This window comes from Denticeps clupeoides, chromosome 1 (assembly GCF_900700375.1).
Source record: "Denticeps clupeoides chromosome 1, fDenClu1.1, whole genome shotgun sequence".
Classification (NCBI taxonomy): Eukaryota; Metazoa; Chordata; class Actinopteri; order Clupeiformes; family Denticipitidae; genus Denticeps; species Denticeps clupeoides.
This window is the reverse complement of record NC_041707.1, coordinates 28,629,455-28,653,163: the sequence shown is the minus strand read 5'-3', so window position 1 is coordinate 28,653,163 and position 23,709 is coordinate 28,629,455. Positions and strand designations below refer to the sequence as shown.

The 23,709-nt window shown below is 43.1% G+C and overlaps 2 protein-coding genes across 12 annotated transcripts in view; one reads left to right on the top strand and one right to left on the bottom strand.

The window, feature by feature from the left end:
• The window catches only part of ralgapa1 (Ral GTPase activating protein catalytic subunit alpha 1), a 73,294-nt gene extending 58,295 nt beyond the window's left edge, over nt 1-14,999 (top strand). For 2 of the 11 annotated variants that reach the window (XM_029001226.1, XM_029001174.1), the window contains 3 exons: nt 8,040-8,164; nt 10,722-10,752; nt 12,876-13,011. In XM_029001226.1, coding sequence (XP_028857059.1) covers nt 8,040-8,164; nt 10,722-10,750 — 154 coding nt within the window. In that variant the 3' untranslated portion in view covers nt 10,751-10,752; nt 12,876-13,011. Of the gene's footprint in view, nt 1-8,039; nt 8,165-10,721; nt 10,753-10,965; nt 11,338-12,137; nt 12,253-12,875 lie in introns of those variants that run through there. The other 9 variants (XM_029001148.1, XM_029001139.1, XM_029001165.1 and 6 more) reach the window with 9 other exon arrangements.
• On the bottom strand, nt 14,881-17,340 carry insm2 (insulinoma-associated 2). Its single transcript, XM_029001239.1, has one exon. The coding sequence runs from the start codon at nt 17,272-17,274 to the stop codon at nt 15,775-15,777; it is 1,500 nt and encodes a 499-aa protein (XP_028857072.1). The 5' UTR covers nt 17,275-17,340; the 3' UTR covers nt 14,881-15,774.
• Nucleotides 17,341-23,709: the final 6,369 nt, after the last annotated feature.

Genomic DNA, 23,709 nt, shown 5'->3' with positions numbered 1-23,709 from the left:
ATCGCTGTTATTGCTACACATAGCCCGCTAACAGCCTTATAACACCATTTGCTTTTGAAATGCTTGAGTAGTAATTTCTATCATTTTTCGCTCACCATCACCTTGTTTTTTTTTTTTTTTTTTGTGATTGACTGCAGTCCAAAGAAATGAGGGCACTACTGGTCTTGTTATTTAGATTGATTTCTTACAGGACTTTATGAACAGATTTATAAGCTACATATAGTGCAGTTTAAGTATTTATATTGTTATGAGTTAGCTATTTATCTTACGAGTAAGAGATTTTGAATTATGATATGCTTTGCTCACATAGAATATTGAAGGTACTGTAATATATCTTTATTTGAGTTTTATCAACTGTACAGATCATGTGTTCTTTTTTTTTTTTTTTTGTCTGATGACACTGATTTGTTAAATACAATAGCCACCCTCTAATCACCCTCCATGACAGTCTTCAAAAAAGGAAAAATAAAGAAAAAGACACCGCAGCTCAAAAACAAAGCGCTCAGGCAGAGGAGAAAGGAGGGGGAAGCCATTCTCATCTGCCATGTGCTCGGAGCGCAAGAGATTGTTTGGCCCAGCTTGAGTCTCTTGCTCGCAGCAATCTCGCCCATCTGTGAGTCTGCGAGGGGCTCGATACTGGACTGAGCTATTGATTGGCGTGAGTTGCACAGGTCGATGATCCTGACAGCCAGAATTACTGTAATCTGTCATTATCGACGGATGTCTCTCCAAACCCATTCTTGGTTTTCGTCTCCTTTCTTTCTCCTTTCTTTTTGTTTGTTCTTCTTTTTTTTTTTTTTTTATCACTCATTTTTGCTCCTGCCTTTCGGCAACCTTATTTTTCTGCTTTTCACTTTTTGCCCTCTCTCCTATTTCACTTCTCTCTCTCTCCAGCATTTCTGCTCTTTCTGTCCTACAAACCAGTATGCAGTATGAGTTTTGAGGTAATTAGAGGAGGTCTGATGGACCCCTGTATGAAATTCTCATGCGTTAGTAGAGGAAAGTAGAACATCTTAACAGTCATAAGCAGCCCACAGGGAAAAGGCCACAGTCTTGCTTCTTCCTGTTAGTAGAGGCACATGTCACTCAAAATGACAATATAAGCTAATCCTCTTTCGTGGTCTTGACTGTGTAAATCTCAGAATGATAATATCTCACAGTATCATCAGCGCTCTTCATTTCCTCTTTCTGATACAACATTGTTACCTTTTTGGCAAGTAGTTCTAGTCTGCTTTGGAGACATCAAAAGGTCTGATTTTAGTAGCATACTTGGCATTTTGATGCGTACTGGGCAATCTGCAGATGCCTGGCCTGCACTCATCAGCTTCACTCTCTGTGTGAAATACCAGGTGATAAGATGAAGAAAATGGCCAGCCTCTGCTTCCTCTCTCTTTTAAACAATAGGTTTGCAGTTGAGCATTTTGTGAAAGGGCATCAAAGGCTTTTTTTTTTCCTTCCTCATACTCTTCTTGCTCTGTGTGAGCAGCCTATTCAATAGGGAAACTCCGGGTGGCCATGCTGGTCTTTGTTACCTGCCCACAGTGAAGGCGTAGCTACATTCTCTCACCTATTTCTTCCCCCCTTCTCTGTAGGCTTCTCGCTCTTTCTCTGTCCTTCTCTCCAAGTTCCAGTTTCTAGTTCTTGGCCTTCAGGCTGGTCCATCTGCCTCCTCTCTTGCCTGATCCCTCATTTGCCATGACTGTGAAATCAGGGGCTTGGAACAAAGAAGAAAGGAGTCTCTCTCTCTCTCTCTCTCTCTCTCTCTCTCTCTCTCTCACACACACACACACACACACACACACACGCACACACACATACACACACACACACACACACACACACACACACACACAAAGCAAGGGCTATGACGGATATAGCTTATGTACCTGGCCAGTGCAGAAGAGATGGTAACCTACTCATATCAGGACTGGCAGGGGACTGCCAAGAGCAAATCAGAAGATCCCTGAGGCCCTCAGCCATTCTCTTCTTTCCTCACTAGCCCAAGCAAGTATATGGGGCTGCCTTGCTGCTGATGGTGGTGTGTGTGTTGTGGAACATATGCCAAAAATGGTCATCAGAACTGTATGCTCCAGACATGGACATTACTTGAATTCTTAGGGAATCAAAATAAATAAAAAAAATAACTAGGTCAACTCTCTATGGAGTTAGGATTCAGAGGTCATTACTCTCTGGTTTAATAGCTCCTCTAGCATGTACTGCAAACAACATGAATGAGGAGAATCATCTGTATAATTTTTATTATCTCTAACACACAGAAATAAACACACATCACTACATACAACTTCTTTCTCAAGCCATGCTGATCAGATATCAAGAAATAGCATGTAAGAATTGAGATTATTTGGGGGGTTGGCTTGGACCTGTGCTGGCTGATTGTGTGTGTGTTTAGCTCTGTGTGTGGTTGGCTGTGTGTGCTGTTAGCTGTTGGCTTGGGCTCTCAGGCTGAATGAAATATAACTGGGCAACTCATGGGCATCTTCCATCTGTCAGCGGCCGATTGTGTGAACCGGGAACACAATATTGGAGGATGACAAGAGAGAACAAGAGTAAGAGGCGCTAAGCAGGCCCCTGATTGGCCGTGCTGGTCCAGCTGTGTGTATGTGTGTTGTGGGCTCTGATTGGCAGTGATAAGCATTGGGCTGTTGGGGTCAGCATATGGTGTAGCGTGATATGGTGCAGAGAGAGGAGAGCCTCTGCTCTGGGTCACTGCCTCTTCCTCCCCTCCCTTGTTTTCTTTTTTCGGTCTCTCCCTCCAATCGTCTTACTGTGGCAGCCAGGCTGATGAAACGTTGGGTGGGTGTTTGGGTTCATCAGACTACCCACGCCACACACACACATGCCGCCAAGCGCCTAACGGGCAGCACATTCGCTTACTGGCAGATCCTACAATAGACTCTATTGTGTCCCAGGAACGCTGTGGCCTGCTGTGTGTGTGTGTGTGTGTGTGTGTGTGTGTGTGTGTGTGTGTGTGTGTGTGTGTGTGTGTGTGTGTGTGTGTGAGAGAGAGAGAGAGAGAGAGTGCGGAAGTGAGGAAGGTGGCCCTGCTCACTAATTGTCTTCTGTCAAAGACTGAATGGGGGAAGAACATGATTAAGATGGAAACATAGGGTCTCTCTGTCACCCAGCACCCCCTGCTTGTAGCTTTCACTCTGATAAGCCCATTATCCTCCTGGTTGTTGCTCTGCTTTTTAAGTGATGGTGCTATCAGAAACATACACTTTAGAAAATGTGCTGACTGATTACAAATTTGTGTTAAATTTAAGGGTGCTTTTTCCAACATATGCAAGATAGGGATTTCTTAAGTAAAGTACATATTTAAAGTATTAGCTTAAAAAAAGGAAACACACTTGTCTATGCCAGTGACTCTGTACAAGTGCTTGTGTTTTGTAGACACCCTCCTGGATTGTAAACAGGGAGGGGGTCTCAGTTGAGGGAGAGATGCAGGTTAACACTGCTGTGTTAGATGAGGTGTTTAGGATTCACCAAAGGGACCCCCCATGGTCCTGGTGATGAAGCGACTGACTGCAAGGCCCATGAGCCAATCAATGCAGACGACCCATAGAGAAGCAGCTACTTACACAGATTCACAAAACGACCAGACACTGAAGTCACCGTCACATCATTTCACCTGACTTATTTACACTGCGTATCGTAATCTGCCCTCATCATGTGGGAGGGGCTTCCATCAGCTGACAGACTGACTTTCAGCGAAGTAGCATAAAACGCTTATTCTGTGTTGCAGCACCACAGTGGTTCTTCCAGAGCCTCAAATATCCATTGGCTTTTCTGAAATTAATCACACCACTATATTAAATTGAATTGAACAATAAGAGATTTCTAAGATTCTAAAACATCCCCATGTTTAAAAGTCTCATTGATACACCTTCATTCATATGAGCAGCACTTCCGCTGAGAGAGGGTTGCTGTCGTGCTGCTGCATCTTATTTCCTCAATGAGTCCATAGCGCGGTGACATTTGGGGTAATGTTGCAAATTGGCGGCTGTCCTGCTGTCTCAGTGGGAAGAAAAATCATGTCAAATAAGACATAAAACGCAACATGTGGCAGCAGATGACCTGACTGGCCACTCCTTAATTTGTAGCAGTCGTATTTTTTTGTGTACGTGTTTGTGCGTGCACACATGCTGTCACCTCTGCCCCCCCTATCTGGTTGACGTTAACTCCTCTGGCGTGCATAAACGTTAAATAAATGTTGTTTTTTTTCCACGGGGTATGGCTGGTGGGACTGATTGGATCACATTAGGTGACCGGTGACTCTAGGGAGCTGTATTTCATTCACAGGCCCCCTTGCAATTGCGTTTGCTGGGAGATTAATAGGACGCCCAGTGACGTTGGAGGAGCAGGCACCCAGATCACTGTCGCTGCGCGCCCCCCAGGCTATGGTGCATTAGCCTGGGCTATCTCCGTGCTCATCTGGGGGACATTGGCTGGTAATGACGAGGGAGTGTGGCAGCCAGCCGCCGCAGCAGCGTCCCTTTTAATAAAATCACGGTTAGGGGCCTCGATATCGCGGCCCTCAGATGGAGGAATAAAGCGATTAGCTTGCACTCCAGGGCACACATAGATTTCACCAATTATGTCTGTAAAACTCCTCGAATTTGATTATTTATGTGATGTTTTATTTTTTTACTTTCCCTTTCCCCTCCCTCTGTGCTCTGTTTAACAGCAGGTGTGTTGTCAGAGCTCGGTCTCTAATGCAGGGGTATTTTTGTTTCTGATTCTGTTTTTGCTTATCTAATTTCGTTGGCTGTTTTTAAAGACTTGATCTCATTCGTAATATTCATGTTACTTCTTAATGTGTGTTTCTATGAGCAGGTGTATACATTACTGGTGGAAGTGTATTGTTTTTGGTTTGTAGTTGAAGCTTGCTGAATAATGTTCAGTGATGCAGTTCTATATTTACGTTTGTGGCATTTGGCAGAAGCACTTATCCAGAGTGACTTACAACATGCTTTCATGTTCCATCAATGAAGAAATCGGTTCTGGTAAACTAGGACCCCAACAATGCAGAATGAAGCAGGGAACACTGGATTAATGTTACCCAATCAACTTTTATGACATTTCCTAACTCCTACTGACAAATTCAGATGTATGTGACATATTAGAATTGTAAGCATGGACATTGGCAGGACATGGTGTGGATGTTGCATGTAAAAATTGTCTCAATAGTCACTTGTTTTTTTTTATTGGATTTATAATCTATGATCACATTTTTAGTGGGTGCAATCTGCACTTGTCTTGGATGGTTTGATAATGTAATGCAGTTTTTCCATTTTGCTCCTTAGCTGTGCAATCTAGAGGAAATTTCTGCAGAAACCAAGAGGCAGAAATAGGTGGATGTCGTTGAATTGTGGTGAGAAATTAAAAACATTTGTCTCTGTTTCTTGTATGGCTATGTACTGAAGGAGAGTGAGAGGTCCTTTAGTTGGGCTTTCACACGTCCTCCATTTTCAAGTCTCCTGCTAATTGCTGAGTGCTAATTTCCAGCACTCATTCCCCGGAGGCTGTAGAAGGCTGCAGAGTGATAAAGAGCTCTCTGACCCAAATTATTCAGATCCTATGATCTTATCTGAATTCAGTGTGATTGGTCTAAATTGAAAGTGTATGTTATTGTGTCCCTGAATAAGTATTACGAATCACATACATTTAAGAACTGGGTTGTGTAATAAATAAATGCAATTTCAGGTTTGCAACAATTTATTGCTAACAATCAACCAAATTGATATATTTTTTTTATTTAAAATGATATTTGATTTATTATAATTATCATAATCTAAAAAATTCAAAGAATACTAATGATTATAATAATCCTTTGTAATGCAAACATGTATATAACATAAAATACTACAATAAAAAATAAACAGTACTTTGAAAAATAGATTTTGAGGCATCAAAATTATTTTCAATCAGTGAAAGCTTTCATTTATGTTTAGTTTAATTGACAAATTGCAGCTGTAGTAGATTAAGTACACAGAGTCACATTTGGCAGGGGTGGATTCAAGGTGTATTTGAGAAGTGGGGGCATTTTTGTGTAGTTGTGTGATTCATGTGATTCATAGTGAAGAAACTCTTATCCTTTCCACCTCTCACTGCCCTCTTGTATCCCACTGAGTGATCCCACAGAGAGCCAGAGAAAGAAAGTGAGCATAAGAAAGAAAGAAAGAAAGAAAAGAGCAAGTCAGAGTGATGAGGCGCACCATGTTGGGATGGCAGAATTAACAGAACTGGGGTGTGCTCTTGCCCCCGGCTTCACTCCCTGCGCTCCTAATGTGCTAACGAGCTCTCCTCCTGGCCTCCCCGCCCCGCCAATCTCTCCCCTTCCCCTCCAAACCACTGAGTCGAGCGTGGTGACAATGAGAAGCTCAACGGGAGTTTGTGAGCATTCTCTGCCTCCCCTGCTCCCATCCGCTAGGCAGAAAATGAGTTTCTGGTAATGCACTAAAGGGGCATCTCTCTCTCTCGCTCTCATCTCTTATTTCGGTTTTTTAGGCCATTTTACCTCTCTGTAACAATGGTGCTTTCTGTGCAGAGGCCACCATGAAACTTTGCTTTTCCAAAAAAATAGCTCTACTAACAAGCTGATAAAAAGAAAGGGAAAAAGAGTCCCTATCAGGAGAACTCAATTACAGTAGGCTGGACATATACAGCCTGGTTCCCCTACTTGGAGTCAAGAGAAGGGGATTTGTTGTCTTGATGACAGGTTTGCATTAAAGAAGAGTGTCAGATGGTTGAGGGCACACATTGGAGTGACATCATGATAGGAGCTCCAAACAGCCAAGCATTAGGGATGTGCATCATTATGGAAATTGTTCAAATACTGATACCAGTAATTCTCAAAATGTTACAAATCAATGCTATTATTCACAATTTGGTTCATATCTAATGTATTACAGGAGTAAAACGTTTATTGTACACTCCAGATCAGAGGTGAAGCAGACTGAGGACACCGCTAATCATTTAAACATTGCAAACTGTAAACATGGTTAGTGCTGGAGATCCATTCTTCAGCTCTCCCGGGTTAGCAGTAGGAGGTTGTGTACATGCTATTTCATAGACCTTAATTGATATCACTAAAGGATGTTAGAGATGTAACGGTAGTAGTTATTGTTTGTCTGAATCAGTTAAATTCATGAGGAAGTGCACTTGTGTGTCTGTTTCTGTGTGTGTTTGTGTGTGTGTGTGTGTGTGTGAGTGTGTGTGTGTGTGTGTATCTGTCTGTTCTTTACACTCTACAGGTCATCTCACCTACTCTGACATAGAGTCTGTTGGGGAGATGTAGGAGGCAACTGATAACAGGAAAAAGGCCAACGACACATACGCTGGAGTCAGTGCACCCCTACTGCACAGCTCTTACACATCAACGAGTGTTATTCTCCTGCAGGGCTGTGTGTGTGCGCGCATGTGCAAGTGTGTGTGTGTTTACACCCACCCAAACATACACAGCCTTAAATACGATCTCTCCATTTGCCCATCCCAGTGTGATTCTGGCTCTAACTCCTTCCTCTTCACTTTTTATCAGTCTCTTCTTCACTCATGTCATCTGTTTTCTGTGTTCATATTGCTGCTGAGCCCATATGCTGTATTCAACTTAATCCAATCCACTCCATTAAGAGAATACCGTCGTTTTCAGTCCCCTATGCACCAAACCTAATCCAATCCAGCCCATTAACACAATCCCATCATTTTTCTTAACCAAATAACACAGACAGTAAGATGGCTATTGTTGCCCAATGTCAACTTATGTAAAAGCAATGACAGCTCACTAATACAGTTTGTGTGCTGTGGGATGGTGAATGGAGTCCCTTGACTTTTCACTTCATGAAAACAGATGAAAATTAGGATATCACAGACAGACCTTTTTTGCCTGTAATGAATATCATTTGTACAGATTGTGTTTTGTCATTCTAAAATGAAAGTGGTCTTGTGATACATTGTGACTGTTTGAGAATTTTTTTTATGTTGAATGTTTTTGTGTGATTTGACCTTGACTCATCATCCAGCTATGAGGAAAGAGCTCGTTATTTGGAGACCATTGTACAACATCACTTGGAGCCAACCACTTTTGAGGATTATGCAGCACGTGTGTTTTGTCCTGCCCCCTTTCACCACTTCCACACAGAAGCAGGTGAGTTATTGAATGTTCTCATTTCAACCTTTAGCAATCATTTTGCATAATTTCACTCACATATGTTTGAGCTCAACTTATACAAAGGTTGAGCATTGAAAAAAGCCAAACTAGGTTTGAACACTCCTGAAAGAAAGAAGGGAGGGTTGTTAAATACTAGCATTTGCATTTCTTGGTGGTGAGTCATAACCAGGGTGTAAGAAGAGGTTAAAAATGGGAGCAAGAGACAAAACCAGCGAGTTAGGAATTTAATTAAAACATTAAGATGATCATCAACTGATCATCTGATCACTGATTACTTGATGCAAGTGATTCCAGGAGACTGGTGGGAACGTTGCTTCATTTGGTGAAGATGCCCTCACGAAGGCCGTCCATTGTCTGGAACTGTTGTCCATTTGTGTAAACATCATTTGCTATCCATCTGCAAATGCTCTCAAAATCTGGGGAACATGCAGGATGGTCTGAAAGAGCAATGTTATTCCCCTGGAAGAAGCCCTTCATCAAGCAGACCTTGTGAGTGTCCTGGTGAAATTTGAATCCTTTAATCCTTGTAAGTCGTTACTGCATATACAAGGGCCCCCAGTCAAGAGGGATGTTCACTGCAACATCTCTATACAGCCAGCCTCTGTTTGATGGTCCATTGAAGAAGAATGCACCCCAGATCATTCTCCTCGACTGTGCCTTGTCTTGCCAGTAATTTGCCAGATGTAATTTTTTGGGGGTCTACTACTTTTATTTTTTTTTTCTCATGACCCTCAGTTTCTTTTAAGAAATTTAAAATGACAGACTTACTGCTTCCAACCTTTGTGGTTTAACAATCCTGCCACATTCAAAGACTGAAAGTCTTTTGCCTTCAGGGGTTCATGACAGTGTGAATGCCTGACAGAACATTTTTGCACAGATTCTGCCGTTTAATAGCTATGGCAGTAAATTGAATGCTCTCTATTTTTTGTCTCTTGCTCCTGTTCATTTTCTGTTTTGAGCCAATACTTATAACCTGGCTATGATCCACAAGTGCAAAATGAGAATACTTGTAACTTTTCTTAAGATTTTGCTCAGAAGTGTATCACTCTCCTGATTATACAAATGCAAATGTTCTCCTATTAAATGTTCTCCTGTTCTCCTAGTGGAAACCTTCTGGTTTTGTTCCTAAACGTCACAACCAACTGTTACTCACACACACACACACCTCCCATTCATCTCCACAAACATTTTTTTCCTCTTACTTTCCCTGAACTGCTTTAATGATCGTGTTTCTCACAAACACAATCATGTCTTTCATTGTTCACATGCATATGAGTTTGGTCCACCTCATCTTCTCTATGACCACATATGCACACACACATGAACTGGTCAACTGAAAAGGATTTCATAACTGGACAATTGGATAAGTGTGTAATAAATGTTTGTAAATTGGTGTACCCGCAGGGTCTTAAAAACGTAAAGTCTTAATTTGTGTATTCGTAAATTAAGGCCTTGACAAGTAATTGGATTTTGTTATCAGGTCTTAAATTTGGTTCTCGGGGCAGGGAACCGCGATATCCTCCAGTGGGGCAGATGTGCGGAGCATCGGCTCCCATGGTGCATTTTCCACAGAGGTGTCAGACGTCATTCTAACGAATTGGATGCATAATAAAACTACTTTTCTTATATTTTTTTAGCGTAGGGATGACAATTATAAATGTGTTTGTCCTTAGACAATTCAGGTGTGGTGCAGGTTTGGTGCATGTAAGTTAAACTGTCTTTCCACAGGAAATAAAAACACTTAAATCGTGTTTGAAATGTCAGCATTAAGTCACAGTTCAACATATGCTTCAAATGGAATTTCTTGATGACATCCTGCCCAAACTTCACATGATTTTGATGAACTGTGTCTGAGCACGATATGGAAAACTAAAAGCTCACACTTTCTGCGAACACTTGGTGGTGCTATACAAAACTGACAATGTGACCGGGGCATCACCCAGATTAGGCCTGTGAAATTAGAGGATGGTTGGTCAATGTTTACTGTACTAAAATATATATTTTTTTATTAACAGACAAATTATATATTTCCTTCATGTGCCAGGAAAGGTGCGACGTTGGTCTTAAAAAGGTCTTTAAAAATCCTGGGGGGTACCATTAAATTCCTTGATCTTATCATAGTTGAACCACCTATTCTGTTTTTTGATGCTCCATTTTATTGGCAGCCACATTGACCAAATAGTATGCTATCTAATATCTAAATGAAAAGTGTGCTTACAGTATGCCTGTGACCATAGAACTGCATGTCTGTATGTATGGCATTTTCTGTCCATTGAAAAATGGGATTCATTTCATGTGGGTGTAAAACGTGCCCTGCTTCTGGTGACAATGTGGACCATGCTGCATTTTCACATGCAGGCAGCCTTTTGTTGATTTTGAGATTTTTCTTGTGTTAACACCAGTCCTCTGTGACCTTCCTGCTCCCTCTAACACCAAAATGATAATTTTTCTTTTCTGTTTTTGTTTCCTTTTAATTTTTTTTCATTTGGTTCTATTTGATTCTTTTTTGTTTTATTTTATGTTTCCCCTTTAGATCATAATCTATCACATGTGTATAACTAAAGGTAAGAACCCTGGGAAACCCTTTAAAAGCTGAGGTGCCTTTCCCCTTTATATGCGTCTCCTCTTGTGCTTGTGAGGTTATGATCTTTCTCTCCTTATCGCTCTCTGAATATCTGTCATATCGTACTGTTCCTTAAGACGTTTGCATCACTAATTGATCTTTTGCATGTTTTTTCCTACACCACATCACTCTACTTTCACCATGACCAACACAGACTTCATCATCGTCACAATTCAACTCACCGTTTCTCATCACTAACTGGCATGGGCTGGCATTATTGCATCACTTCCCATGTTTGCCCTTGCTCTCTGGTGTTGTAAATGTGCTGTCTGCATTCAGAAGGTTTCTAGCTAAATTGTCAGGTTACATTTGATAGTTTGGTTTTTGCTTAATTTAACTTTAAATAAAGATAAACAGTAAAACTGCAGGTATGTCTTGATTTATATTTTGTGTCTGTGGAAGTGCTTGTATGTGTGAATGAGAGAATTGGTGATACTTCAAAACAAATCAATACGTTTCCTCACACTGGTTTGGTCATTTACATCTGCGCACATAAATTAAGAATCCAAAGCCACAGTAGGAAATTTGTGAATCTCATAGAAGTAAGTAAATTCATAGAATATTTTCTTAATACTAGTGTTCCGGATCTTTGATCTGATACACATTTCTGCATTTAGATTACTTGTGTTGTTTGTGTGTTTTTTTTTTTTTTTTTTTTTTTTTTTTTTTTTGTTGTTATGTATATAAAAACATAAAGATTTGTGAGCAATGCATTTATTTCCAGTGGGTTGCAACAAGTTAATAGGTTTTTGATAGGCATTCAGCTGGTTTTCTTCAGCATAGATTGAGTGAGAATTGTAACACAAATGAGAATGAGCATAGGAATGTGTAAAACTGGCTAAAAAATTTTAATCAATGATTTGTGTCATTTCATGTGCACTGTTTGTGATGCAGCTTAGCTGGCAAACCAAAATGACTGTAGCCATCAAAGCCCAATTTTACATTTCATTTAAGTTACAAATCAGACATTTTGGGTCCACTAACATGCCAGATTTGATTTAGTTTGAAGTATACCACCAACTGGAGCGAGCGAGTGTTCAAATCAAGCTCTTTTTTTTTTTTCTTGTGTGTTTTCTATTCACCTGCTATTGATTCCTTTTCATCCTGCCCACAGCTCACTCCTTTTTATCTTTTATCTCTTTCCCCTCTATCCCCCCCATTGTCCTTTTATACATTTTAATTCCCCTGTTTTTGACTCTCCTGATCACAATCAACTCTCATTTTTCTTTCATACTTCTGTCTTTCTTTTGTCACATCAACTTTTTTTCTGTCATTCCTTCCTTCTTTTATTATCCCTGCCCCCATCCTCCATTCTCCCTCCCCAAGAGCGAGATGGTGTGATATTTCTGCTCCTCCCCAAACCTCCTTTAGAAAACATTGGCCTCATCAAGGTAAAGGGCAAGGGCTTGAAACGGAAGGTCTTTCACGCTAGCTGTGAATGGTACGCTCTTACTAAACAGTGAACAACCCCCTCCCCTTTTTCAGATCTCCTACTGTTTTCTCTTCTGTCTTTTCCTCAGTTTCTTTTGGAATTATGTAATCCCTCTCCCCCTGGCCTGCACTGATGGGTTAGGTGTCATGTCTCAGTGTTGATTAGCATCCTGTGTGACTTTTTCATTTTTCCCCTTCTTTAGCTCTGTGAAATTCACCCATAATAATGTGACTGTGAATCATATAGACTCTTTAAAAAAGCACTTTAACTTTTTCCTTCTAAATATGGATTCAAAGTTCTAAACCAAAATAGAGCAGGTACCATATCTCGTATCAAGACACAGAAGTCAACATTTGAGTGAACTTCACATTGAGCCTCATGAGGACTACAGTCTGGCATTAAGCACCTCCTTGAATGCAAATCCCAGATTCCGAATGGATTTATGGAATAGCCAGTGTGCAGGACCATGTGCATGACCTCATAATCTTTTAATACAATCTAAAGAAGGCCAGTAGTTTTTTGTTTCCATCAGTCTGTTAGATGTTAGATGTTAAGTGGCTCTGTAGTGTATTTGAGTGTTTGTGAGACTGATGCAAGGTCATCTGATCTTTCTTCCCTTCCACCCTCTCCAGGCTCATGGCTCGAGAGCCACTCAGCAGAAAGTCCAGCGGCAGCAGCAGCAGCGGCGGTGGTGGTAGCAGGGGCGTCAGTAGAAGGGAGCGACTTAGCCTCGCCCATGTCCCCTCGTGCTAGCAAGAGTCGCATGTCCATGAAACTCCGACGCTCTTCTGGCTCAGCCAATAAGACCTGACGGTGACTGCCAACATAGATTTGCCTACATTAGTTACACCTGCACATCACTCTCGGCCCTCTATGACCAAAAACACACCTAGCCTCTGGCTTTTACCCCGCCTATAGACACCTGTCTGTGCCATTTGTGCAGCTTGACTAATGCTGCCATCCCAACTCGCACCCCACACACCCTTGACACGCTGTGCTGCAGGACTGGGACTGGTACATAAAGATGGAATTAGCCAGGAGGACTGATCATCAGCTCGGAGTCTAGTGTACAATATTCAACGGCACAGATCCTGGCAAAGAGTCTGAGATGTTGTTGCCTGCAAGCTTTTATGCAACATGAGAAGAGAAATTTGACCAGTGTCATTAGGGACTGTGGCTCATGCCTGTAACTTTTGGACCCACATACAGGATATAGATGAACCACACCTGTTGAAAGTGCAAATGAACAGATTTCTTTTATTTTTTTCTTCCATTTGACTGTCCTCACATTCAGTGGCTGAAGGACTATAGCATTCTTGACCAGGTTATGCAGATGCTGGCAAACGGAAATCTAACTTAAGGCTGCGGTTAAGGGGTCTGAAACAGAAGGCACTTGCTGTTACTTTATTTGCATTTGAATTTATTTTATTTTTATGGTATAATTGAGTCATTTTAATCAATGTTTCACTACTGTTTATTTTTCTTTGAAAAATCAGTTTTCACCTTATTTTGAATGTTACTGGTTTTTTTAAGCTTTTTCTTGCAATGGACCACCCTTTTTTCATAAAAATGGTTACATCTGTACATATATAAATATGAATATATACATATTTAATGTATGTGTATATTGTATGAGAGCTCTGGTCTGTGTACATATTTAACAGTATTTAAAACAGCCAAAAAATAAAACCTTAAGTGAGTCACCGAAGAAAGTGTCAGAAACTGAGATCAGGAGAAAAGATTACAAATCCATTTGGTTATTTGCTGGTAATAAGAGCTGTGACTCACTTTCACTGCATATTGCCATACTCAAGGTGTCCCTTGCCAGAACTGTTTCAAAATATCGGCTCCACGTCTTCATTAGATGCTTGTCCAAAGCTTGTGGGGTCAGAGCTTACCGCTGCGAATGTAGAGCCTGAAGATTGGCCTAATCCATGTAGCATGTGTTGTGTTGAACTGTTCTCCAGCTCCACTTCAATTGACATTCCTGATTAATTTGATTAATCAGGTATACTGGAACAGGTAAGAGCTGGGACGGGTTGGAGGGGTTCTTTTGGGGAGATCTTTTAAAACTCCATTGACCAAAGAAGGTTAGGAGAACTGAGGGAGAGTAACACCAGACTGGCCGGTCTGGAACTGCATGTTCAAAGGTGCTACTCAGATTTCTTGCCTCCCCTGAATTTGTTTGCCATGATAAGGTGATCCAGAAACATGCACCTGCTGCTTTCTGGTTTTCTACCCTGCATTCTTCTTTCAGAAAGGGATTGTTAACTGGCCATGTAATCCTACATTTACAATTTTCTCTTTAGCCTGTGATTTTTCTATTGGTTTTTCTTTAAGAGGAGTAGGAAATGTTCTCTTGGACTCTGTGCTTGAGACATGCCATACACGCGGGAGCCTTACATCTGAGAACTCCTCCTCTTTCAGAACTGTAATGTATGTTACTACTGACCAAATGCTGCATGATGCCAGTAACTGCATGTGTTGACAACTGCTCCAAATTACACAAACATGCACATACATCCCTGATAGGCTATTGTCATACTTGTAGTATCTATATATTTGTAACTGCTACAGAATGAGGAGAGAGTATGTGCAATTGACCTTGGAAATAAAAAATAAAAAAAACATTAAAAAAACTTTCCACATTTGTCTGGTCGTCCGTTTTATTAAAGATTGATTCATGTAGACAGACATATTTTTATTTTAGTTGTAGTGTGTCTGAGCAATTTGTAGACGCTCTCAGCGCCTAATAACGTCCCTAATAACGTGTGTGTATATATATATGCTATACTGTTACATATAAGCTGGAGAGATTTATTCTCTGTGGTGTAGGCATTTCTCGGCGGATAATTCTGCAGTTGCTGATACATTTGCTGCCACAAGCACTGATTATGCACATCGAATGTGGTGAATGCGAAAATACGTTTGGTTATTGGAAAATGTACAACTACACCCTACTGAATAAACACATTTAATTTCCATTGGAACTACTTTAACTTTCTTTGTCTGGTAGTTTTTTCCCCCCTTTTTTTCGTAGGTGATGAGGTCTGCATGGCCAATAAAGAGGCTGAGTGGAGATTTGTGTGTAGTCGCAACGTTTAAGAAAGGTTTTCACAACGTTTAAAGAAACGGCCCGTCACATCCGCCGCGCGTCTGCTGTTCTTTTTTTCTCCGTCGCGTGCTGTGAAGTTAGAAGTTAATTAGACTACAGTTAACGTTACTGACAATTATTACAAATTACATAGACTAGTAATAAAGTGACATACCCGGTCTTAAAAGAAGGTCGATATTTGAGGTTTGGTGCCTAAGATATAAATAATAATGCAAAAGTTTGATTCACATACTATATTAAATTATAAAACACGAGCGGAGTGAAGTCAAATATATCTATAAATATTTACAAATAAATAATAGTTTGTTTGTTTTTGTTTTTTTTTGCTTTTGCAGTGCGATGGAAGTGTTTAAATACTAACTAACTGTGTTAACACAATGTCGGGTAATTAGCAGGTAGGAGTCATTAGAGGCTGTTCAGCAGCCCGGTCTCAGGGCCATCTGCAGCAGCATGACCTGCCTGCTCTCCGTCGGGTGGGACTTGTTGATGTGCCTGGTCAGGCCCGTGGAGCTGAAGAAGGTGGACGGGCAGTGTTTGCAGGAGAAAATCTGCTGCTCGTCGTGCGCGCTTTTGCCGGGGTTCAGGAAGAGGTCCTCGCGCACCGCGTGCCACAGCCGGTGCTTGTCGCGGCTCTCCGGAGAGGGGAAATGCGCCCCGCACAGGGGGCAGGGGAAGCTGATGCCTCCGCTCTCCGCTGGACTGTAGGGGGACGACTTGACCGCCTCGTGCGCCGCCAGGTGCTTTCTCAGGTACGCCTGCCTCCGGAACTTCTTCCCGCAGTAGCGGCACTCGTACACGTCTTCAGGCCCGTCTTCAAGAGACGCCAACCCCGCCGCGCTGGAGGCCGGATCCCCGTCGCTGCTCCGCACGTGCAGCTCGAAACGTCTCTCCGGCGAGACGTACCTCTGGTGTCCAGGCGGAGGAACGTCCGGCGACGTCCTGTGCCAATCTTGCGCGCGCGCGCCGTCCGGTAAGCGCTGGCAGCCGGAGCTGTCCAGCGCGGCGTGGTGCTGACCGTTTACGCGCAGCTTGCTCGCGTTCTCTTTCCCTTCCCCGGGGGGCTTCTGTTCGGCCCCTCCCTCTGCCAGGGACTTCTTGCCGCCCGGCATCTCCCCGCTGCTCGGCGCGCGGGGCTTGTGCCAGCGGCGATGCGAGGCCAGGTTGGCGGGACAGCTGAACACTTTGTCGCACTCGGGGCAGCGGTAGTCTACGCGCACGATCCGCGAGCATTTGTGCTGCGCGAGGGAGAACGGGTCCGGGTATTCCTCTTTGCAGAGCTGGCAGATGAACTCCCCGAGCGGCCTATTGCCCGCTGCGGACGACACGCCGGCCCTGGACTCGGGAGCCTCCTTCTTGATCTTCAGCCCGAGCACCGGGGAGGTGGTCACCTCGTCCTCGAAGTTGAGCTTTCGCAGAACTTTGGGCTTCTTGGCCGCGGGTTTAGTCTTGCGCTCCACGTCCGCCCCAGCGCGCCTCACGGCGGGGTGGAACGGGTACAGGTGCACTGGGGAGTCGCGGTTCATCAGGAGGCGCTCAATGGACGACACGGGTGGGCTTAGAGGGAAGGACTCTGCTGTGGCGGGAGAGCTCAAGCACCTGTCAAAAAACGCCGTCTGCTCGGCTCCCACGGGCTTCAGGGGGCTGTACGCAGCGTCCGCGTGCCCCGGAGACGCGCTGGGTTCACGGCAGCTGTTGAAGTGTGGTGCGCGATCTTCAGAGCGCTGGATTTCTGTCGGGACTTCGCGGTGGTCTCGGGGGTCTTGGGATTGAGGGGCGCCGGTGCAGGACGTCGGAACCCCAGCTGTGTGCGTCTGCGTAGGCAGGTCCGCTTTGGGGGTCTCCCTGTCCTCCTCTCGCGCTCTGTACGATGCCGGAGAGCCCCGTTTACTCCTTTTGACCAGAAATCCACGCGGCATCTTGGTCGCTCGGCTGTCTGTCAGGTGCGTCAGGAGCTGAGCTGTCCCTGAGTGGGGGACGGGTGGGGTGCGGGAGGGGGGGATGCTGACTCTGACAGGTCCATGCGAACAGCTTGGGTTTTATCTTTGGGGTCGCCTTCTGCCGGCGTGAAGTCACTGTCAGTGTCAGCGCATTAGCCAATCGGAGGGGACATAAACGGGGGCGGGCCCTCTGCTAATGAGGCTATCTCGTAACAGAATGATTGCTGATGGGCCGCTAATTGGGTTTGCTCCAATCCGCCTGATTATCCTTCGTTCTCGGCAAAAATGCCTTTTTACTGTCAACAACTTTGTTTCCAGTTGCCTCTTTAATAATAACACATAGACCAACATTTATAATATGGAAACTTTTATTATTAGTGCCACAAAGAGGAGTCCACAAACGTGTATGTCGACCCACCAATGTAAACCCTAACGTATAATCAGACCCATCACCAATTCTGAGAAGAAATAGCACAATTCTGCAGCGTGTAGTCTGTACCATGCGTGACATTTTGAAACAGATCTCGGTGCTGAACGACACCGATGCAACAGAGAGGCTCTTCTTCTTGTTTTTATTACTTTTATTACCCGCACGCAGCGCTGCTTCAGAAAAGACTGGTTTTTATCTGCTGGTTTTTAGGAGAGGGGCGGGGTGATGGGAACGTCTCCCTCTGCCTCTCTCCCAGCAGCAGAAAGCCAGCGATGTTCCGGCCAGTGGCATGAGGAGCCTGGAGGGGGTGGGAGGCGCGTCAGACTCCAATCCACCCAGGACGAAGCTGGGGACACCGATAAGACATCAGATATCGTTTGATTTGGCGCAGGGGAGGAAACTCGCATTATGGTGGGCCGGGGGGCTGGGTTGGTCCACGACCATTAATCAGACCTAATGAGCGTGAGAGCGCGACGGCTGTAGGGACGCTGACCCCACAAGGACAATAAGAGGAGTTTCCTATCGCGTCGCTTTCACACACACCGACACTTAATTTCGTTTTTTTTTTTACACTTTTTTTCAAAAGCATCTGAACTTAATCCCAACGTATGTTAATCTAAACGAGCATTTAAATATTTTGACGCAGTCCTTGTGAATTATAAACGCTCGTGTGCATATTATTGGCAAAAATTGGCTATTTTTTAATTTGAGAAATTGAGAAAATAGACTGGCCGCACTGTGAACACGAATCATGCCCTTGCGCCCTGTGAGACTAATCCACTTCACTCCGGCATTAGCTCTCAAGTGGAAAAGTGTTTCCTGTGTTCGTGCGCATTGATTTTGTATTTCTCAGCGTCGTACCCGGATCTGGCGCCTCGTGGATTCGGTCGGATCTTTTCTCGGGCACGCCTTGGCGGCTGGACCGTCGTTCGGTGGCGGAGATTCAGCACCTGTGGAGTGGGAGAGCTCCAGCTCTGGCTCTAATGCTATACAGACTGCTTCATAATTTATTTTAAATCCTTATGAATTGCAGATCATGATCACAGTCCAAACGGTCCATCATCTGGGAAGTTGCAGCATGGCCTAATCTGATTTGGCCAAAACAATTCAGCGCCTGATGACAGTAACAGCAAAATAAAACAATTTATTACTTTTTATAAATAGAATGTAATCTGTAGCTCATTATGCATCGTCATCAGCAACAGCTCTATGGACCAGTACAGAAAATAAGTAGCTGTTATGACATTCCACATTAACCTTTAGTCAAGATCTTATCTTAGTATTTTGAGGAATAAAACTGAAACCATGGCATACAGGCTTTTCTTTACACTGTACAGCAAATGCCTTTATACAGAAAAAATATTTGTGTAGAACATATTCTGCACTGTATAGGTCTTCTTAAATATATTGTACATTGTAGATACATCTGTAAATTATTAGTGAAATACTATGGAGTTATGGAGTTTATGGACATAAATTATTCCTATGAGATATACATTTATATTTATTGCATTTATCAGACGCCCTAATCCAGAGCAATTTGCAGTCATTAGTTACAGGGACAGCCCACCTGGAGCAACTCAGTGCTCAGGGACACAATGGCAGTAAGTGGGGTTTGAACCTGTGACTTTGTGTTAAATTTACACAAGTGAGTACATCCCTTGCATTTGATATCTTTCTATTATTTTTGAAGATATGACACTTTTATACAATGTATAGTAGTCAGTGTACAGCTTGTATAACAGTGTAAATTTGCTGTTCGCTCCAAATAACATACGGTCATTAATGGCTGAACTTTCGGCAACAAAAGTGCATACATTCCTAAGGAAATTGTTCAAATTATGTCCAAAGTGTCAATATTTTGTATGGCCACTGTTATTTAACAGCATTGCCTTAACTTCCTTGGGCATGGAGTTAACAAGAGCTTCATAGGTTGCCACTGGAGACCTCTTCAGCTCCTCCATGATGCTTATCGAAGATTCGAAAAGATTCACTACAACATGACATCACAAAGCTGCTGTTTGAGGATGAGTCACAGATGCTCAATAGGGTCTGGAGACATGCTTGGCCAATCTATCACTTTTACTCTCTTTAACAAAGCAGTGGTCGCCTTGGAGGTCATAAAGACCACCTTTGGGGAATACTGCCCTACCACCCAGTTTCCAAAGGGAGGGGATCAATCTCTGCTTCAGTACACCGTGATCAAAGTTATTATGCAAATTATAATTGTCTTTTAGGTTCCTAAATAGTTGATGCAAATGACAGTCAGCATTAGTTTCCAGTCATCAACCATTAGAATATAATTAAAATGTTACTGAACAAACCTCCTGTAATGATCTGGATTTTTTTTTTGGTGTTTCCAGTTTTATGTTATTTATCATCCTGATTGATTCCAGCTTTTTATGAATTTAAATGCATCCTAACCCTGATCATCATTATTGTCAAGTGGGGTCCGTGGGTATACTCCCCTGTGAGAATTGTTTTTAAAGTAATCCCTTACATGATTGTGGAATCATTAAAGGGATAGACAACATTCAGACATAAACAAACCCAGTATAAGCTTATATTTTCATTTTACTTTTACATTTACATTTATGGCATATATCAGACGCCCTTATCCAGAGCGACTTACAATCAGTAGTTACAGAGGACAGTCCCCCTGGAGCAACTTAGGGTTAAATGTCTTGCTCAGGGACACAATGGTAGTAAGCAGGATTTGGTCTTCTGGTCTTCTGGTCTTCTGATTCATAGGCGAGTGTGTTACCCACTAGGCTACTACCACCCTGTTTTCAGTAGCATCTTTATACAGAGCACCAGAGCTCTGTCAGTAGTCTGTGCGCTTTATTCAGTTTCTCGCAGAGAACAAACAGAAGCAGTGGCAGATTGTGGCATTGTACGACTGATACTGAAATATGCAGTTATAGTGGTATATTGGTGCTACAGTGGCCCGGTACCCTAACTAGGACTACCTAACTAAGATGAATTTAACACTGTCTGTGCTTAACAGGGTGACTGTGTGATAAAGTGGATTTAATACTTGTGTCTGGGAAGGCCAGAGAAAACAGATGTTCAGATTTAAAGACTGAGACTGTGTCTGAGTCCCAAACACTGACCGGCAATCTGTTCCACAACTGCGGAGCTCAATATGAGAAGGATCTGCTCCCACCAGTAGTGACCCCACACCCGTTGATTGTGGGGGTGTGGTGGCTCACTCAGGTACTGTGGGGCAAGACCATTTAGACCTTTAAATTTACATTTAATATTTAATGCATTTGGCAGGCGCCCTTATCCAGAGCGACTTACAACGTGCTTTCATGTTACCATCAATGAAGTGATCAATTCTGGTTCACTATGACCCCCTTACTATGAATACAATCTTTTTATTCACTCTGTTGTAGTTTCTATAGTCAATCCTAAATTTGATGGGTAGCCAGTGCTGTGATTGTAAGACTGGGGTGATGTGGTCAAATTTCCTGGCTGCAGCATTCTGAACAAGCTGGAGTTTACTCATGCACCTACTAGAGCATCCAGACAGTAATGCATTGCAGTAATCTAACACTGATGTAATAAAGAGATGATCAGGGTTTAACAGAAGAAAGTTGGTGAGCATCACCTGTCCCTCAGACAATTCTCTATTCTGTTCAGCTGCTGCCTCTCGTCTGGCATTGCTGATAAATACAACTGTGTGTCGTCAGCGTAGCAATGAAAGCCAATTCCGTGTTTGCAAATGACGTTACCTAAAGGTAAAATAGCAACGAACCTAGGACAAAACCTTGTGGAACATCAAACTTTACTTTATTATGTGAAGACAAATCCCCTTTAATGTCCACAAATTGATACCAATTGATAAGATATGATCTAAACCATACAAGGGCTGTTTCATTAATCCCAACAACATTCTCTATCCTGTCAAGGAGAATAGCATGATCAATAGTGTCAAACGCTGCACTCTGGTCAAGCAGGACAAGCAGAGAGATGCGTCCCTGATCAGAGGCCAACAGCAGGTCATTAACCACTTTAACCAGCACTGTCTCAGTGCTATGATGAGGTCTAAATCCTGATTGATATACATGAATCTTGTGGGTACGTGCTCAGCTGAGGTGCCACTGAGCAAAACACCATCTCCACACACTGCTCCCCGGGCACCTGTCATGGCTGCCCACTGCTCACTCAGGGTGATGGGTTAAATGCAGAGGACAAATTTCACTGTGTGCACCGTGTGCTGTGCTGTTGTGTATCACATGTGACAATCACGTCACTTAAAAAAAAAAAACACCTGTTAGTTTATTGATTTATTTATTTATTCTAAGTGAATGCTTTGGCACTTTCTTGCTTTATAATATGTTTGTGTGTACTTTGCTATTTCTGATTCTAATCTAATGAAAATATATTTGAAAAAAAAAAGCCCACATTTTTCAGGTATTTTCACACCTTCAGTGTCCAACCCTCAATGCTTCTGGCACAAAACATGACTCCGCCATGCCCTTACTGACGTTGCCGCCTTGTTTAGACATGGTGGCCATCCACCAACCATCCAACACTAAATCCGACTAGACCATCCTGGGTTGCATGGCACTTATCACTAAACAAGACTGTTTGAAAATGAGTCATGTATTTTTGGGCCCACTGCAGTTGTTTCTGCTTGTTAGGGGTGGCTGAATAGAAGGTTTATGCACAACTGCAAGCCAAGAGAATTTGACACATTGACATTCATGGGCATCTTATTTGTTGCTTTGTAATGTTAATGCATGTTAAGCAGCTGCTTTCTTAATCCAATGTATTTGTCTGGCAGAAACTTTCCTCATTGTGCCTTCATGTCATATCTTGTCCAAGTGCATGCAATTTCATGCATTTTGGCAGCAGATATGTCTTTTTTTTTCTTTCCCATATGAAAATGGTGGTCTGCATAATCTCTAAAAAAAAGCTTTTCCTTTAATTGGGCTGACATGGGAAACTTTTATCCCAGCTGTCCAAGATTGATTTCAGTGAGGCCTTAGACACAATACCATCCATGAGTTTAATTGTTAAAAAAATATTTAGTCTATGTCACTTAAATACATTTTAATACAATTCATTATAATTTGGAATGTGGTGTATGAACATGTTCAGCTCAGGGACGCTTACCGCATCCCTGAGTGGTGCCTTCTGGGCATGTGCGACCAGCTCCCCTTACTGTAAGGCACTCGGAGATGGTCTCGGACCCTCCAGCAACAGTTTACTGCACCCCAGGGTGGTACCTTCTGGGCATGTCTCTGGTGCTAGTGTGGGGGCTTTGCCGGACCATCCTGCCAGCCCCTTCTGCGTCCGTTGGGACAAGCAGGCCCTCTTCCTGCCTGTCCCAGCTGGATCCTCATATCATCCAGGGGCCTCTGTGACGCTCCACCCCTCTGCTTACCGGCTACCGGAGGACCCAGCGCTTCCACACCCACCCTCCCATCAGGAGGAGCCCCCTACCCAACCTGCACCCCCCAAAAAAAAACTTTGGGGAAGCACCCCCCCCTGGCTGAACAAAGGGGTATTTTTGGGCTGCGTTCGCTGGAGGAATTCCCGGCTTGACCGTAAATCTTCACCCCCCAAAGACCCTCGCGGGCGTTTTTATTGTTATGAGCTGGGTCATTTAATTGCTGAATGTCCTCGTTTACAGAAAAAGAATCTAGCATCATCAAAATCGCTCCCAAAGAAAGTTGGGCTAGTGCACACATTTTTGGAGAACATTCACAATGAAATTGATCCTGGTTATGAGCCATTTGTTTTAAATGGAGTCGCTTACTGCTATTAAAGTTCTGCACAATACTGGTGCCACAAAATCTTTCATCCTAGATTCTGTTCTCCCTTTATCTATGGAGAGTTGCTGTGATTCTGACGTGCTGGTGCTGGGAATTGAAATGGGGTTCAATAGAGTCCTGTTGCACACAAAAAGCCGAGTCGGTCCAGTGAAAGGGGTTTCCTTTCTTTTGAGAAATGATGTTGCTGGAGGAAAGGTC